General features: G+C 47.9%; 1 protein-coding gene across 1 annotated transcript; it reads left to right on the forward strand.

The window, feature by feature from the left end:
- The first annotated feature begins 4937 nt into the window (after positions 1 to 4937).
- LOC149271921 (polyribonucleotide 5'-hydroxyl-kinase Clp1) lies at positions 4938 to 6517 on the forward strand. Its single transcript, XM_089507006.1, has 2 exons — positions 4938 to 5582; positions 5840 to 6517. The coding sequence occupies exons 1-2, from the start codon at positions 4938 to 4940 to the stop codon at positions 6515 to 6517; spliced, it is 1323 nt and encodes a 440-aa protein (XP_089363132.1).
- The last annotated feature ends 13015 nt before the right edge of the window (positions 6518 to 19532 follow it).

A 19532-nucleotide genomic window follows, 5' to 3' on the forward strand; every position in this document is an offset into this window, starting at 1 on the left:
GCCCAGACCCCCCTCACTCACCTACCGCTCGGCACACGAGGACTACAACTTCCATCATGCCCCGCAGTACAACAGTAACCCTACCCCTGTACGTGACGTCACTTCCGACTTCTGCTGCTCTGAGTTACAGGGCAAAAAGGCGGACTGTAACCAGAGAAAGGGGTAATAAAGAGCTGCCCTCACTGTTACCCCTCATATTATACACTGCACCCCAAATATACCCCTCATAGTAATCACTGTACCCCTAACGTCAATAGTCGTTAACTCTATGTTTTTTCCGTGACGTACCCTGACCGCCAATTGTCGTTAAGGGATTAAGACTGAGCCATTCTATTACCCCCCCACAGGCAGCATGATGATGAGGAGGCGAGGGGGGGTAAGTAGATCGGGGATCAGATAACAGAGCGAGAATCATACAAACGGCTGATATGCAGCTGCCTGAAAACTTTATATTATGGGGCAAAAACTACAACTGGGGTAAAAAATGAAAACAGAATTTTTAAGAAAACGTTTCTTAACCCCTTCGTGACAAAGGCTGATTTTACTTTTTGTACCCTTCGTGACAATGGCTGTTTTAACATTTCTGCGCTGCTCGTGTTTAGTTGTAATTTTCTTCTTTCCCGTTTACTGAACCCACACACATTCGATATTGTTTTTTTCAGGACAAGAAGGGCTTTCTTTAGATGACATTGTTTTGATTGTATCATATTATTTACTACTAAAAAAAGTATAAAATATGGTGAAAAATTTAGAAAAAAATGACTGTTTCTAACTTTTAGTTGAAAAATCTTTTACTCCTCTATAAAAGGTAATGAAAAAACCTGCTAAATGGATTCTACTATTTGTCCTGAGTTTAGAAATACCCAATGTTTTTATGTTTTTTTGCTTTTTTCTACCCATTATGGGGCAATAAGTACAGGTCGCGTTTTGCTGTTTCAAAGCCATTTTTTCCAAATCTGGTAATTCTTCCCCCCATGTGCCATTTCGGGTATCTTTGAACCCGGCCAATGCAATTTACCCCATCAAATCATATATTTTTGAAAACTAGACAGCCCAGGGTATTCCAAATGCTAGTATTTTAACTATTTCCATGCACCATATCTACCACCAGTCTTTGTCAAACTTTGTGGTAGTCATTTTTTTGCATTTGTTTTGTCACACACATTTTACTTCAGGTATGAATTAAAAGGTTCTCGTTTATGTCACTATCACAAAACACCCCAATATGTGTTCAGCAACATCTCCTGAGTACAGCGATACCTCACATGAATGATTTTGCCTGGCCGTTTGGGGGCAAAAGGGCCACATTTGGGGCATGCGCATTTTTCAATGTTGAACTTTGGCATTTGGGGATCCACTGCCCATGCCCTATTTGGTACATCTTTGAGCCGGGCCATTTCAGTGTGCCCAACAAAATCATATATTTTTCAAAACTAGACACCACAGGGTATTTTAAATGCTGGTATTTTAACTCTTTGCATGCACACATTTTACCACCAGCATGTTTTCAAAGTTTGCAGTAGTATTTTTGTGTGTGTATTTTTCCCACACACACCTACTTTATGTATGAATTTACAGCTCCTGGTATATGCCGCTGTCACACGACACCCCAATATGTGTTCAGCAACATCTCCTGAGTACAGTGATACCCCACATGCATGGGTTTGTCATTTTTGTGGGAACTAAAAGGCCACATTTGGTATGTGTGCATTTTTCTAATTGGAAATTAGGTGTGTGGCCATCCTTCCCCCGGTGTTAATTGGGACGTTGTTGAACCCGGCCAATTCAATTTACCCCATCAAATCATACCTTTTTTAAAAGTAGACACCCACGGGCATTTAATATGCCAGTATTTTAACTCTTTCCATGCGAGAATTGTTTTAAGCTAATATGCTAATTTTAGGACTTGCTCACAAAAATATATTTTTTATATATATATTTTTTTTTCAATTTGGAGGTTCCCCTGATAGTGACATCAGTGGGAAATGATTTTTACATTTTACTAGTTTTTTACTATTTTTTTTCTAATTATTATAAATGTTATTTTATTTTTTAATTTATTTTTACTAATCACACTGTGATTAGAAAGCTGGGCTCCATTGACTTGCATGGTGAATGCAGTACCTGTATTCAACCTGCAAGTGGAGCCAAAGTTCTCTAGATGGTCTGGACCGTCTAGCGAACTTTTAAAATTTGTTTGTTCCTGTTACAGGGCAGCGGCCATCTTGCTTGATGGCGAAGATCATCGGCAGCTGCGGCTGTGACCGCTCTCCGGAGCGGTCACAGCCCATCGAAAGGTAAGTGTTTGGTGTCGCTGGATGCCTCCTGATCGCCTCCTAAACGCTTTTAATACGGGCGTCCGCCGCCATACAAAGTATGGCGGATGTTGACGCCCCGTGGAGGGGCCAGAGATGGCCCCTTCGTTCCGATAGCGGCGTTGCTGAATGCCTCGAGGTCGAGGCATTCAGCAACGTTTTTTGGGTGCAGAAAGCGAAAACAGATCGCTTTCTGCACCCGTTTAAAGACGTGCCGGTCCTGGCACGTCAATTGTCGTAAAGCACATGCTTTTCCGTGTCGTGCCAGGACCGGCAATTGTTGTTAAGGGGATAAAGTGCTGCTTCGTGAAGCTCGTGGGATTAGCGCACGGGTCGCGAAAGGAGATTTTTTTGTCTTCCCCTCTTGTCCGGTTTCCGCTGGCGAAGCCCCTGCTGATCCCTCAGATCTGGGACTCAGTATTTTTTTGGCCGCTCCTTTTTCCTGAGATATTAGAATAACATTTCCGTCCCGCCCAAAACTCACAGAAAACGGAAACGTCTGGATTTGGTGTTTGAAGAGAAACGCGGCCATCCACGGCCTCTCCCACGTTCTGCCCCGGCCAGCGATGCCCTCATTTGGATGCATTAAACATTTTTGGGGCTGTGGTTTAACCCTGAGGGTGCCTGGCCAGCACACTCACACGCCCCAAAGAGTTAAAGCAAATATCTTTTTGCGGTGACAGCGAATGTTTTAGTAAATAAACCAATCGGGAGGAACGCGGCGGTGTCCGGCACACAGCGTGAAACGCGGTCATATGGAATCCTGCACACAGCATGAATTCTACTGGTTGCCATGGTGACTGTAAAAGAATCACAGAAACGGAATTATTTTGGGTTTTTGCTGTTCAATGCACACAGGATTGTGTATACTCACAGGGTTAACCCCTTGGGGCAGGAGGGAGCTCAGCTGTATGCATTAAAGTGAATATGATGAGCGGAGCATCCCTTTAACTGCCTTACCGATAAGAAACAGCATTAACCCCTTCCCTGACAGACTGGCCTGGCTCAGCATTAACTCTCTCTTGGCCATCCATGTAATACATCGCGTTCCTATTCCCTGCCAGAGGGAGGACCCCTGGGAGTACCTGGCTTGCCGCGAATCCTCACTGGTTTTACAGTAAAATTACCTCTTCTGCTGGTAGGATCTCCACAACGGCCCCTGATACTGGAAACCACCCCATTTAAAATACATGTACATGCCTTTAACCCCTTAAGGACCAGGCTGGGTTTTTTTTACTTTTTGTAAAAAAACCTGCCTGGTCCTTAAGGGGTTAAAGGCATGTATTTTAAATTGGGGCCGAGGCTTTTAACACTCTTGCGGAGCTCGTGTTTAGATGTAATTTTTCTCCTCACTCATTTAGTGACGCGAGTTATATGAGGAGGGCTTTCTTCAGATACCGTTATTTTTTGATGATATCTAATTTCCTATAAAAAAAATAATAAAATATGAATTGAAAAAAAACACGTTTTCTCACTTTCATTTGAAAAATCTTTTACTCATCCAAAAAAGGTAATGAAAGAAACTGCTAAATAGATTCCACTAATTAGGTCACTCGGCAGCTATTATTCTGCATTTTCCCCGTGATTTCCGGTATATTACTGTATATATTACACGTCGTTCCCGTTTCCTGGCGTTACTCGGGGTCCCTCAGTAAAGGCCTTAACGCACAGCAGCAACCAAACGTTATGTGAAGCCGGTTTGGGGCAGAGGGGTCACATGTCTCTCTCCTGCCCCAGCCCGGTGATTAACCCTTTCAGCGAGTAACGCTTCACAGTCATGGTAACCCACAAGCGGGCAAACGCGATGTGTTTACGTCACTTCCGGAACCCGCTGTGGGCCGTACCTCAAAACCTGTAATTTTGTTTTTTTTTAGCGAGAAGCAGGTTCATTTACTGATTGGATAGTGCCGGGTGACGTGCCCCGAGAGTATCTAAGCTCCGCCCACTCATTTAGCGCATTGTTAGGATGTCACTTCCGGTATTCCCTGTCTGTTGTACCGGAAGTGTCCTAGAAGCGCGTTGGTGAGCAGTGAAATACCCCTGTAAGTTCAATACACAGTGTACGACGTCATTATTCCGTTCGTTTTGCGGGCTGCGTGGGGTTAATGGCTCCCGTTTTATTCCGTGTACGGTTTACAGACCCCTTACTAACATTTTCCCGCTTTACCCATCGGCCTCCTCCTCCTGGGGCTGCGACCACGTTATTCCCATTACTTCTCTGCCATTTCAGTACTGAATAATTATATGTAACGTGTGCACAGCAAAGAGCCTTCCCCGGTCCTTCCCCATCAGTAAAATGTAGGGCCCCAACATCAGTGGAGCAGCCTCCCAGCAGAACTGGTAGAGGGTAATACAGTGAGGTTATTAAACATGCATGGGATGGACATACGGCTCCTGAATCTAAGACGAGACTAAGTACTGATTAAGGTCTGAGTCTTTACAGCAGGAGAAACGGGGGCCGGATGGGGACGATCTCCGGGGGGTTCAGGTGTTACCCGTATCAGCCGGGTTTATGTTGGGAGGCGCGCGGAGCTCGCAGGGTAACGGATTATATAATGTATGTAATGTATATGATGCATCGAGTTTATTAACTGCTTTCCTCTCCTCGTGACGCAGGAGCCCATGTCTGCGGAGGACGCGGCTCCCGCCGGCGCCTCCTCGCTAGACAGCGATGGCCGCTCCTCCTCTGGCCCTTCTACCAAGTTTGAGCTGGACCGTGAGACGGAGCTGCGGCTGGAGGTGGAGGGCCCGGCTCCCGTGCGCATCGAGCTGTTGACAGGCATGGCCGAGGTGTTTGGGACGGAGCTGACCCGAAATAAAAAGTACACGTTTCCCCCGGGGAGCCGGGCGGCGGTGTTCACGTGGCATGGATGCACCGTGCAGCTGTGGGGCAGCCCGGACGTGGCGTACGTGTCCAAGGACACCCCCATGTTACTCTACCTCAACGCCCATGTGGCCCTGGAGCAGATGAGAATGCAGGCTGAGCGCGAAGGGGAACGGGGGCCGCGGGTGCTGGTGGCAGGACCTTCGGATGTCGGCAAGTCCACCCTTTGCCGGATGCTTCTAAACTACGCGGTGAGGACGGGCAGGAGGCCCACCCTGATAGAGCTGGATGTGGGCCAGGGGTCCGTGTCCGTGCCCGGCACCGTGGGAGCGCTGTGCGTGGAGCGGCCGGCGGACGTGGAAGAGGGATTCTCGGCCCAGGCTCCGCTCGTCTATCACTTCGGATCCACCACCCCGGGGACCAACATAAAGTTTTACAACAAGGTGAGAGCGGTTAACCCCCGATACTCCGCAGCGGGAGCTTTACACATGCGCTAACGGCGGCGTCTCTCATCTGCTTCCTATTCCCGTTCCTGCCCTCCCTGACGCGTATCTCAGCCTAGAACCCACGCACAGTCTTTACGGCTCGCTTCTGTGTCCGTCGCCTCGCGCTTCTTTTCTGGGTTACTTATTCTCTTTGTCTCTCCGCCTGTAGCTGACGCGGCGTATCTAATAATATTTTCTCTCTCTCGTGCCTCCAGCTCACTTCCCGTCTGGCGAACGTCTTTAACCTGCGATGTGATTCCAACCGCCGCGCGTCGGTCAGCGGCTGTCTCATCAACACCTGCGGCTGGGTGAAGGGCTCCGGATATCAGGCTCTCATCCATGCCGCCTCAGCCTTCGAAGTAGACGTCGTCCTGGTGCTGGATCAGGAACGTCTGTATAACGATCTCCTGCGCGACCTCCCTCACTTTGTGCGCACCGTCCTTCTCCCCAAATCCGGCGGCGCTTCCGAGCGCTCTAAAGACTGCCGCAGGGAATCCCGAGACCTGCGCGTGCGCGAGTACTTCTACGGCCCCCGCGCCTCCCTCTATCCCCATGCCTTCGAGGTGAAGTTTTCGGAGGTCCGAGTCTACAAAGTGGGGGCCCCGTCTATCCCGGACTCCTGCCTTCCTCTGGGAATGTCTCAGGAGGACAATCAGCTGAAGCTGGTGCCGGTGACGCCGGGACGGGACATGGCCCACCACTTGCTCAGCGTGGTGCCTGTGGACGGCGGCACCGCAGAGGAGGGCATAGAGGAGAGGAATTTGGTGGGATTTATCGTCATCACCGGAGTGGACATAGAGAGGCAGACGCTAACGGTGCTGTCTCCGGCCCCCCGGCCGCTGCCCAAGTCCGTCCTGCTCATTATGGACATCCGGTTTATGGATCTCAAGTGATGGGATAACTGAGCTGGGGGGGCAAGAGTGTTGGACAGAGGGGCGGCCGAGGCCAACGCGGCGGATCCAAAAACGCGCTGTTTCCGTAAAAAGCCTCTTTTATTTCATTTTAAAACATTTTATTGATTTTTGAAATCGTTCCGACGTTGGGTTTTCTGCGCTCCGTTTACGTTGGAACCGTTTAATAAATGAAATGTGCGAGAAATTCTCTGTGAATCCTTATCGTCCTTTTGGCTTTTCTGTGTGCGGGAAGCTGCAGCGTGGGTGTTTGATAACAAAAAAATGTAAATATGCAGCAGTTCCAAAATCTGAGTGATTTTCCAGAAATCTCCGGGAATTGAGTTTTCTGGCAGTCCGGGTGATTTTTCAGCATTGGACGCTCCGAGTGGGACCCGGCGGGTATTCGGGGGAACGCATCCTTCGTGTGAAAGTTGCTTGCGGAGGATTCCCTGTGAAGATTTTTTGGGGTCCCTCACGTTGGAGACGGGCTGAATGGGTCTGATCTGCCGGCAGGTTCCGGGGTTCTGTTAGTTCTGTTGTGTTTGTTGGGGGGGTTTGTACCCGGGCGGTTTATATATGAGGTTTCAGTGTTAGATTGACGGGTGGCTGTGGGACGAGGGCCAGGTAACCGGATCTGTCGTGTGGTCCGGGTTAAAATACATTGAAATAAGTAATATGTGTATTGGAAACCCATCCGATGTGAATACCCTGACAGCGGCCGTCTTAACTTCCTTTTCTCAGGATCTGCAGGTTTATTCCTCCCTGTTATCTTGCTTTCAGCGGTAAGAGCTGTAAACATGTGGAATCCACTCATCCTCCCCAACATTATGGGACATTATGGTCCACCCCCAATAAGCTCAGTGCCTGATTGGACGCTGTACATGTTTGCAGCCACGGCAGATGCCGAGCTTGCCACACGCAGCTCGTCCTGGTATACTGGGAAGGGCTCGTTAATCAAGGGTCTTGATTTGGCAAAAGAGCTGACGTTTCTTAATTCTGTTATATGTTGGTCATCTACAAAAACGAAGCTTGGCTTTGTTGTCTGTGTTGCCTGCGCAGCGCAGGACTTTCATTGTCACAAAGGGGTTAATGTCAATGCATCTGAAATGGTGCTTTCCTCCCTGCTCTATCACAGGGGAATCCCTGCCTGAATACAGGTGACTTCATTCAGAATATGAAGTCCCGACAAGTCACGGTTTCCAAAATGACCGTTAATAGAACCGTTTGGTGCGGCGGTTTATTATAGGGTTAATATTTGGGGGGGTAGCTCCCATGTATGCCGTATATCTGGGGAGCGGAGGCTGCCGGCGCGCGTGAGATTTGTTGGCAGGAAAGTAAAAAATGTTCATATAAAACATTAAAAGCCCTTTTTTTTTTTTTTTTTTTTTTTTTTTTTTTTTTTGAGGAATGCGACGCTTCGGAACAGTGCCCAACATTTACACAAACAGAACGCGGGCGGCCCTCCGGGGCCGGGGTGGGCAGGCTGTTATATACAGAGCAGTCTGTGTGCGGAGGTAGGAGCCTCAGATCCTGAGTGAGGTTTGACTCGCAGCCCAGTCCTCGTCTGACGCGCTCAGAGCTCCGATTTCACATCTGGGGGAGAATTCCAGCGAAGCGGAGAACCGGCGCCTGTTCTGGACTCGGCCCTTTGGAGAGGTCTGTGCCCGCAGAGAGCTGCGATGCTCTGATACATGGTCAGCTTCCTGGCTGGGGAACGGCCCTCTGGTTTGTAGGGGCCACAGTCCTGGGTTACAAAGTCCCGGTTACAAAGAGTCCAGGACGCAGGGCAGGGTCTGGTGATGCACACTGGGGGGTATATTACTGTATACTGCGCTGGGGGGTTATATTACTGTATACAGCGCTGGGGGGGTAATATTACTGTATACGGTGCTGGTGGTTATATTACTGTATACTGCGCTGGGGGGGTTATATTACTGTATACAGTGCTGGGGGTTATATATTACTGTATACGGTGCTGGGGGTTATATTACTGTATACAGCGCTGGGGGTTATATATTACTGTATACAGCGCTGGGGGTTATATTACTGTATACAGCGCTGGGGGGTATATTACTGTATACAGCGCTGGGGGGTTATATTACTGTATACAGCGCTGGGGGTTATATTACTGTATATAGCGCTGGGGGTTATATTACTGTATACAGCGCTGGGGGTTATATTACTGTATACAGCGTGGGGGGTTATTACTGTATACAGCGCTGGGGGGGTTATATTACTGTATACAGCGCTGGGGGTTATATTACTGTATACAGCGCTGGGGGGGTTATATTACTGTATACAGCGCTGGGGGGGTTATATTACTGTATACAGCGTGGGGGGTTATATTACTGTATACAGCGCTGGGGGTTATATTACTGTACACAGCGCTGGTGGGTTATATTACTGTACACAGCGCTGGGGGTTATATATTACTGTATACAGCGCTGGGGGTTATATATTACTGTATATTGCGCTGGGTGGGGTTATATTATCGTATAAAGTGCGCTGGGGACGTTATATTATCGTAAATACTGCGCTGGATGGGTTATATTACCATAAATACAGGCCTGGGGGGGGGTTATATTACCATAAATACAGCCCTGGGGGGTTATATTACCGTATATACTGCATTGGGGGGTTATATTACCGTGTATACAGCCTTGGGGGGTTATATTACCGTATATACTGCACTGGGGGGTTATTTTACTGTAAATACAGCGCTGGCTGGGGTTATATTACCGTATATACTGCAGTGGGGTGGTTATATTACTGTATATACTGCACTGGGGGGTTATTTTACTGTAAATACAGCGCTGGGGGGTATATTACTGTACACAGTGCTGGGGGTTATTACTGTATAAAGTTTGGGGTCTCGGGGTTAGCTCCCGCATATGTCGGCCTCTGTATGAAAGCAGCGCCATATATCTAGGTAGTGGAGGCTGCTGGAGGTCGTGAGATTTGTGTAATAAAGGTATGTTGGGGAAAGGGTTAATAGTGTAATAAAGGCATGCCGGGGAAAGGGTTAATAGTGTAAAAGAGGCACATGGCGGAAAGGGTTAATAATGTATTAAAGGGTTAATAGTGTAATAAAGGCATGTGGGGGAAAGGGTTAATAGTGTAATAAAGGCATGCTGGGGAAAGGGTTAATAGTGTAATAGAGGCACATGGCGGAAAGGGTTAATGTATTAAAGGGTTAATAGTGTAATAAAGGCGTGGGGGAAAGGGTTAATAGTGTAATAGAGGCATGTGGGGGAAAGGGTTAATAGTGTAATAGAGGCACATGGCGGAAAGGCTTAATAATGTATTAAAGGGTTAATAGTGTAATAAAGGCGTGGGGAAAGGGTTAATAGTGTAATAGAGGCATGTGGGGGAAAGGGTTAATAGTGTAATAGAGGTATGTGGGGGAAAGGGTTAATAGTGTAAAAGAGGCACATGGCGGAAAGGGTTAATGTATTAAAGGGTTAATAGTGTACTGAAGGCATGTGGGGGAAAGGGTTAATAGTGTAATAGAGGCATGTGGGGGAAAGGGTTAATAGTGTAATAGAGGCATGTGGGGGAAAGGGTTAATAGTGTAATAGAGGCACGTGGCGGAAAGGGTTAATAGTGTAATAGAGGCATGTGGGGGAAAGGGTTAATAGTGTAATAGAGGCATGTGGGGGAAAGGGTTAATATTGTAATAGAGGCACATGGTGGAAAGGGTTAATAGTGTAATAAAGGGTTAATAGTGTAATAGAGGCATGTGGGGGAAAGGGTTAATAGTGTAATAGAGGCATGTGGGGGAAAGGGTTAATAGTGTAATAGAGGCATGTGGGGGAAAGGGTTAATAGTGTAATAGAGGCATGTGGCGGAAAGGGTTAATAGTGTAATAGAGGCATGTGGGGGAAAGGGTTAATATTGTAATAGAGGCACATGGCGGAAAGGGTTAATAGTGTAATAAAGGGTTAATAGTGTAATAGAGGCATGTGGGGGAAAGGGTTAATAGTGTAATAAAGGGTTAATAGTGTAATAGAGGCATGTGGGGGAAAGGGTTAATAGTGTAATAGAGGCATGTGGGGGAAAGGGTTAATAGTGTAATAAAGGGTTAATAGTGTAATAGAGGCATGTGGGGGAAAGGGTTAATAGTGTAATAAAGGGTTAATCGAAAGGGATGTTGTTTTTCTGCTAGTTTTGTGCAAAACAGATACTTTGTCTCAGAATGCTATGTGGAAATAACTTACCCCTCCCCCCATTCCTGCCCCCTGAGGGAGGGCAAGTGTCCAGATAACGGGCACGATCTGGTAAACGGCTTCTCAGACCCCGCTCACAGCTCCGAGGGTCTCCTGGGGCAGAAAAGTAAAAGCCCGCGGGTGGGAGGGGTAATTGTCAGAGAAAGGGGTAATAGTTTTACTTTACTGAGAGGGTGGAAGGTAAGTGGAGCAGCCTCCCAGCAGAGGTGGTAGAGGGTAATACAGTGAGGGTATTAAACATGCATGGGACATACGGCTCCTTAATCTAAGACGAGACCAACGGTGTTATGCGGGGTGCGTGATTTATAATGTGTGACGCGTGACGTATGATGTGTGACGCGTGACGTATGATGTGTAATGCGCGTTACGGAGTTTATATGTTTGCTGGGTGGGGTAGTCACTGTTGATCCGCGTCTCTGCCGCAGAGTGTCTCGTGTATCCCGTAGAGGCTCCCGCCGTCCTGTCAGATATTTTACGAGGGAAAACATGCATTCTATATATTCTGTATTTCACATGAGCACAAAATGGAGTCAGAGCCACTTTATTTTATTTAATCATATAGTGATTATTTCTCTGTCTTTGTTCCTCTATAATTGAGAACAGAGAAGTATTCAGTATACAGATGCTTCAGTATATATGATCCAATTAACGTTATCTCCCATGAGAAAGGTAAGGAGTAGACGCTGCATATCCTTAGGAATGTAACTTGGAATGGGGGATACGTCGTAAGACCCCCAAAACCTAATTTACTACCTAGGAGGCAACGTCTGGAGATATGGGTGACTACAGAGACCTCATTTACTATCTAGGAGGTAACATCTAACGATAAGGGGACCATGGATGAATTCCAAACACATATGTAACGGTCTTAAGTTAATTCTTAGACCAGAGCGTCACTCGCAGGTAAATTAAGAAATTACAGCGGTGTAAATATGAGTAGAAGTCCTAATTATAATGGGTAAAACCCACCGTTATTATTGGAGAATTCCAGTCAAGAGGTGGAGGCTATGATAATGAGCCCGGTCTTTAAAAGCTTAGGTCTTTAATAATTTAAGGGACTCACCCTAAGACTCACCCTGAAACAGACAAACCCCGACGGACTCATTCACCAAATGTACCCCAGAGAATTGGAATCTTAAGATTCTGGCACCATAATTTTCATTCTTTACTTTGAGTTCTAACCTATATAACTTTTAGAAAGTTATATTGCTTTCCACTTAATTTCTTGCCACTGAACCTGGATTAATTTCTACGAGGACCGGTCGGACCACAGCAACAAGTGGTGGTAATTATAATGGTTTTATTATTCTGAATAGAGGTGAATTTTGTCTTCTTCATATAGAATTCCCTGTTTCTGGGAAGTACTATATTGCATTATTGTATATGACGTTATTGTATATGACGTTACTGTATATGACATTATAGTATATGACGTTATTGTATATGACATAGTATATGACGTTATTGTATAGGACGTTATAGTATATGACATTATTGTATATGACGTTATTGTATATGACGTTATTGTATAGGACGTTATAGTATATGACGTTATTGTATATGACTTTATTGTATATGACGGCTTGTGAGACTGCAGCTTATAACCCGTGATAATGACAATGATGTAAAAGGTATTTTACCTGTAGATGAAGTTTGGCATTATTTGCATCTATTAGGAACGTCACTAATACTCTTAGACATTATTAAATTACTTTTAATGCCATATTTAGTAGAACTAATATATAATAGAGTTAGTGATCTTTTTATTACCGCCCTGATTATTATCATTGTTGGTTGCTGAGTGGAATGGAAATTAATTGTGCGTTAGACTCATAAAGTAGTAATTCATATTGATAACTATCGATAATATACTGTATTTGGAACTGATGTAATTTGACATGTTTTAAGAATTTTGTGTTTTATATCATGCACTGTGTGACTCCTATAGATATTTTATAAATTGTATTCACAATAAATAATATTTTTGATTGACTATCTTGGTGATATCTATCTAATTTGAATTATAATTTTCGGCGATCTGAAAGAATTTAGGATCGGAGATAAAATATAGGGTATCTCCTTAAATTAATATTGTGGATGTGGTTCTACAATGTTTGATAGCGTCGTTATTTTGCGTATGTGATAAAATATTGGTTTTGCCTATTTTGTCTCATTAATATCCCTAACAGTCCCCGACATGCAGCTCCTGGCCCCGGGATCGGCCCTCAGCCTCGTGTTACTGGCAGCCGTCGCCGGGATTGTGACGGCCGAGACTCTGACCGACAAGAAGGTGAGTAACAGGCAGGAGCGACCAGTAGAGGTGGTCCACGACTAGCCAACATTGTGCATGGAACGGCGGGGTGGGGTATTAGTGCACGCTGCGAGGTAGTACTGTCGTGATACTGACTACCCCCAGCCTCGGGGCTGGTAGTACCACTAATACCCGCTGTTATTGCCCTCATTGCCCCCGTATGTTTCAGGTGAAGAGCCCGGCGCAGCCAGAAGCCGCTAAGCGCAGGGGCCCCGCGGCCCCACGAGGGAGGAGGAGGAATATCTGGTCCTACAACCTCGGCCACCGCTCCCTGGCTTTCCTGGTGAGCGACTCCTTTACCCCAAACCCCTGAACATGTATAAGAATGAAAAGTGTAACCGGTAACGTTCCCGCGTGGCGCAGGTGGCGGGGGATGTGGAAGTCGGGACGCCCCCTGCTGGGACCGTGGATCCTGCGCCGGAATATCGCTGCCTCGGCTGCTGCGGAGCTGGATGGAGCCCGAGTGTGAGTGACCCTTTGCAGGAATGGACTCCCACTCTCATCACTCCCCTGCTTTCTCCCCTCCTTCCTCTGGGTTTCGGGGGCCGTCCCGTTTTAGTGGGGGGCTCATCATGTCTGTCCCCGCAGGGCCGAGGGGTTGTTGATCAGGACGTAGCAAACGCTATCGGGCAATCGGTGCTCAGGAGAGAGGAGCTCACCAGACTGGGGGCCGAGCCAAACTCAGTCACCGACCGATGTCTTGGCTGCTGCCAGCAGGACGTGACTCCCACCCCGGGCCACAGAGGGGGAGTGAGGGTAAGATGGTGGCGGGAATGGGGGGTACTAAGGGGTAGTCGAGAGCTTCTGCTTCCCACGTCAGTCTCCGAGGGGCTCCGCGTCTCCCATTGGTTTATCTGCTCAGTAACTCCCACCACGCCGAGTGGCAGGGGTTCTGTGAGATACCCCCCGGGGGCGGACTTTGGGATAAAATCACAGCCGACACTTTAGGGCCAGCAGCCGATAAATGGCGTCTGGCTGCCTCCTGGGTAGGGGAGACCCCGCGCTGCGCTCCCAAACTCACGCCCTTCGCGGCCTCGTGTCTCCGGGGGTCTGCCTCTTAAGGGGCAGGAAACGGTGGCAGTACAGGTCTGTGCCCGGTGGGGGGGTCTGTGCCGGTGGGGAGGTCTGTGCCCGGTGGGGGGGTCTGTGACCGGTGGCAGTACAGGTCTGTGCCCGGGGGGGGGGGGCAGCAGCGCTGGGCCAGGCCGGACTTTGACCTTCCAGCGGGGTGCACGGCTTCTTGACATTATTCCAGGCAGCAGCCGTGTGATGTCACAGCATGACATCATTCAACAAGTAAGGGGGAAAAAGGCGTGAGTCCAACTGTAACTCCCATCATCCATTTCCCATCGTTATGCATTTTGGGAATAATAGCCCCCCCGGGCTGCTGTCAGGGAAGGGCCGTGTCGGTTGATGGGATTTGGGTCAGATTGAGGTTTGTGGCTTTTGCCAGGTGGGCCCTTCCTGAGAGAGGGGGCCGGGGGCCGGGGCCCGGGGGCCCTTCCTGCGGCCGCAGAGGATGTTTTTAATTCAGGGGAGGAAATATCCCAGCCGTGTGACCCCCATGGCCCCGGTGCCTGATTCTATACACCTTACAAGTGAGCGTCAGCTCCTGTGCCAGCACACAAATATTAACCCTTGGTATTCTTCAGAACCCCCTACTGTGAGTTTTGCCCCTCCCCGACTCCCCCAGCCATGTCACGGGATATAATCACCCCCGGGCAGCTCCAGCGCTGAACACCCCCCCCCCCATTTTTATTATTTATTATATATATAGCACTGTCATATTCCGTAGAGCAGTACAATCCTTCTGGCTGCCGCGTATCTGCTTATCTATAACAGTACCGAGTATGTTCTGAATCAGGCAGGAGCCGCGGCTGGAGCAGAGAGAGTGCCGAGAGGGCCAACCTCGTATGGACAGCGGACGTGGCAGGCTAAGCCGGAGCAAAGTCGTAACGACCCATGTGGCCGTCGGGGCTGCCCCCTGGGGTCCGAGGCGTCCAGCTCAAGCGAAGAGGTCAGTCTGAGGACGTCTACGGGGGGGGGGGGGGGACATTGCGGGGCCAACATCATGTGACTGCTTGGTGTCTTCTGGCAGTGACTCCCCGGCAGCCAGGGGCAGAAACTACTTGCCAAAATTACCAAACTACTCACACTTACACTAACACACTGTAACACCACACACAAACACACACTCATTCTAACACCATACACTAACACACTGTAACACCACACACAAACACACACTCATTCTAACACCATACACTAACACACTGTAACACCACACACAAACACACACTCATTCTAACACCATACACTAACACACTGTAACACCACACACAAACACACACTCATTCTAACACCATACACTAACACACTGTAACACCACACACAAACACACACTCATTCTAACACCATACACTAACACACTGTAACACCACACACACACACACACTCATTCTAACACCATACACTAACACACTGTAACACCACACACACACACACACTCATTCTAACACCATACACTAACACACTGTAACACCACACACAAACACACACTCATTCTAACACCATACACTAACACACTAACACCACACACAAACACACACTCATTCTAACACCATACACTAACACACTGTAACACCACACACAAACACACACTCATTCTAATACCATACACTGACTCCCCACACTACCACACACTCTAACACCCTGCCTTCACACACATTAGCACCATACACTTACACATATACACGCTCACTCTCCTTCTTTCCCCGCTCCCCCCGTCACAGTTCTCTGTCCCGTAGCCCTCCCTCTCTACCGCTCTCCATCTCCAGGCCCTCCTGTCCACTTTTCACAGCTCTTACTCTCTCACAGCTCTCCCCCTTCTCGTTGTTCTCCCTCTCCCAGCTCTCCCTCTCCCTCTCCCGATCATGCTCAGCCGTCCCGGTGCCCCGGTAACCAGGGCTTCCCCAGCAGCAGTGAAGCGGCTCGGGTGGAGAGTGTGAGGTGCAGCGCAGGCAGGGCTCCGCACCGTCTGAGCTCCCGTAGCGTTCCGGTAGCGTTCCGGCCCTTTGTGTTTCCCGCGTGAATAACGTTATTTCTCCCGTTTGGTGTTTCCAGGACGTTGTGGGGGTCAGAGGGCGCAGGACGGACATAAAGCCCGGGGACCCGTGCCGCTACCTGGGCTGCAGGTCCCCGCTGGGATCGTTCGAGGACAGTTCCAGCGAAGAAGACTGATTGGTGTCAGGGCAGTCACCGAGCCGACAGCAAGCGCTGCCGGGTAACCACGGGGCAAGAGTGAAGACGCAGGGTAATCGGTGATACCGTATAGGTTCCAACCCCCCGCAGCGCATGTTTATAGCAAATGACAACCAATGAAAACACTATTTACTGCTACGGATCAATGGGAAGGGGGAGGGGCAGACGGAAGCGTTAACTCATATCGGAAGACAACTTTCATCATCCTCAGCCAGGCAGATTCTATCCCAAGAACTGCTGAAAAGGTGGAGCTAGGAGTGGCGGCTGCTTTAAGGCTGAGTGCCGGATCTCGATCAGCCAATTACAGAGTGTTACGGAAAGGGTTACAAAACAATGTCTGCCCCGTGGCGGGTTAATAATAGAGGGATTCAAGCAAACACTTTTCATTAAATAATAATATAAAACACATTTTATTTAAATGATAATGATAATAACTATGATGATAATAATAATGATGCGACTCCGTCAGTAACGCGGATGATTATATTATTTCAGTGATTAAAGCCTTTCTCCCCTCCCCCGAGCGTACTCATTCATTCATTCATTCGCTGCGTTTATTCCATCACAGAGTCTGTATTCCCGTCGCCCCCGGTTATTATTCCCGGTATCCCCCGTGCCTGGTGTGGCAGACCCGTGTTGCGTTTCTCTGCCGTCGTTTGCCAGACAGGCCCCGAATAACCGAATAGAGGGAATCACGAAATAAAACCGGCCGGACGAGGATTGGGGAATCCGTTCTTCATGTTTTCTTCACTTTTTCGTCTTTTACAAGCTTTTCGGATAATCCGACCTGTACCACCGGTATTTACCCATGGGCCCTTAACGCTCAGTGTCATTTACCGAGGGGCCCTTATTACTCACCGATACCGCGATTTAAACACTTGCTGATATGTAAATGTATCTCATCGTCATAGCAACAGCTTTAATACCGTTTATACACATCAAACATGGGCGAAAGACGTCGGATTTCCCACCAATCACTGGCGTTGCGTGGATTGTGATATTTTGTGTCTTTTTATACATTATTTTCCTATTTTTCTTTATACTTTCCCCTTTTTGGTGCATCAGGAGCTGAACCTGGGTCGTTGGTCCGGTTTCTGCACAAAAAAATTTCTTTTGGGTGGAAAAAAGCGTTTATAGATTAATTTGCAGTTTTAGTGCTGGCTTCCCCGCGGCGCCTTCCCGCGCGTGGAGAGGAGCGGGGCCCCCCGTGTATAGGGTGTGTATATTAGTGTATGGTAAGAGTGTTAGTGTGTGTGTATATTAGTGTATGGTATGAGTGTACGTGTGTGTTAGTAGATGGTGTTGGTGTGTGTGTATCAGTGTATGGTATGAGTGTACGTGTATCAGTGTATGGTATGAGTGTACGTGTGTGTTAGTAGATGGTGTTGGTGTGTGTGTTTCAGTGTATGGTATGAGTGTACGTGTGTGTTAGTAGATGGTGTTGGTGTGTGTGTGTGTGTGTTTCAGTGTATGGTATGAGTGTACGTGTGTGTTAGTAGATGGTGTTGGTGTGTGTGTTTCAGTGTATGGTATGAGTGTACGTGTGTGTTAGTAGATGGTGTTGGTGTGTGTGTATCAGTGTATGGTATGAGTGTGCGTGTGTGTTAGTAGATGGTGTTGGTGTCATGGAATTCATTCACAACTAAGCGCTGCGTGGGTTAAATCCTCTCCCTTTCTGTATTCATTATGAATTGAATTGTGTGTGCGAGCTGAGAGTGTCCGTGGGGAGGAATTACTGCATTGTTTCCCCCAGAAGCCGTGGGAAGGGGCCGTTTCCTGATCATGTGGCCGGACCCGAGGATTCTGAGTTCTGGGAAAGTGAAAGTTTTCTTGAGTTCGCTGGGAGGGTGAAGACTGGTCGGCGGATCAGAGGTAAAAGAGACAGACAAACGGACACCCAGGGAGCAAACAAGCAGACAGGCAAACGGACACTCAAGGTAAACAATCAGACAGCAAACAGACACTCGGGGGGCAAACAAGCAGGTGGGCAAGCACACTTTGCGGGGAGGGGGGCATGCAGACAGGGAAACGGGCACTCGGGGGGGGGTGGAGATTATCAGAGAGATTGACAGTTTTCCTTCCCCCAGTCTGTTGGGGCAGGCGGATGATAATATATATATACCGTATAGCGGTGACGCTCCTGCCGGTCCGCTCTGCTAAATAAAAGGATGATGGATGGAGAGCCCCCCACCGGTCCGAGTCACGAAACCATTACACAAAGCACTGGGACGGAATAACAAAACCAGTAAACAGGTTGGGGGAGGGGAAGTATTTCACTAAACCGGGTTTATTTCTTCCATAAAGTGGGTCCTTAAAGGACAAAGTCATCTATCTTTTAATAACCAGGGAAGTTCTACGTTACTCAGAGGGTAGTAGATAAATGGAACAGTCTCCCAGCAGAAGTGGTAGAGGGTAATACAGTGAGGGGATTTAAACATGCATGCGATAGACATAAAGCTCAACGGGACCCGACCAAGGACTGATGTGGGTCCCTCTAGATTGTAAGCTCCTGTGCACAGGGCCCTCCTCACCTGTTGTCTCTGTAAGTAAATCTGTTATGTTACATACTACTTGTTATGTCCACCCATTGTACAGGACTACGGAATATGATGGCGCTACATAATACAATAAATAATAATAATAAAACCCTTACATCAAAAAAAGGGGTGACTGGACGGGCCAGAGGGTTCTTATCCGCCGTCTATTTATCTGCAGGGGAGATCCGGGTCCCACGGGCGCTTAATACACTAAGAAGGGGCCGCGTTCCCGTTCTTCCCAGTGGGGTCGCTGTTGGTTGAATTAATGGTCGAATTCTCCTCAGAAAGAGTTTCAATTTATTTGGATCATGCGCAGAATCGAGACGAGGCACACAACACACATACATCGCAGCGTTGTCTGATTACACGTTTGGATTACATGGTTTATATAACCTCTTATCTACTTCTAATAGCATGCATCGTTCTGATTGGTTACTTTTCAAGCAGGTTACGCCTCTAAAGCTGCATAATTAAGAATGGCCTGGATTTGACCCTTTGCGTGTATATATATATAATAACATAGAGTAGGCGTGTTGGCGGGAACTCGTGCATATAATATTTACGATAACGCAAGCATTTTTCTAACAGTCGCCCGTGGGGTCAGAGCCGGGCTCTGCAGATCGAAATAAAATGCAATTAATGGGCTCTTTCTTCCTTTTTTGGGGTCCGCTGTGCAGACT

Source organism: Sceloporus occidentalis, unplaced genomic scaffold, assembly GCF_023333645.1.
Source record: "Sceloporus occidentalis isolate IW3139 unplaced genomic scaffold, rSceOcc1.0.p SCAF_449, whole genome shotgun sequence".
NCBI classification, from domain to species: Eukaryota; Metazoa; Chordata; class Lepidosauria; order Squamata; family Phrynosomatidae; genus Sceloporus; species Sceloporus occidentalis.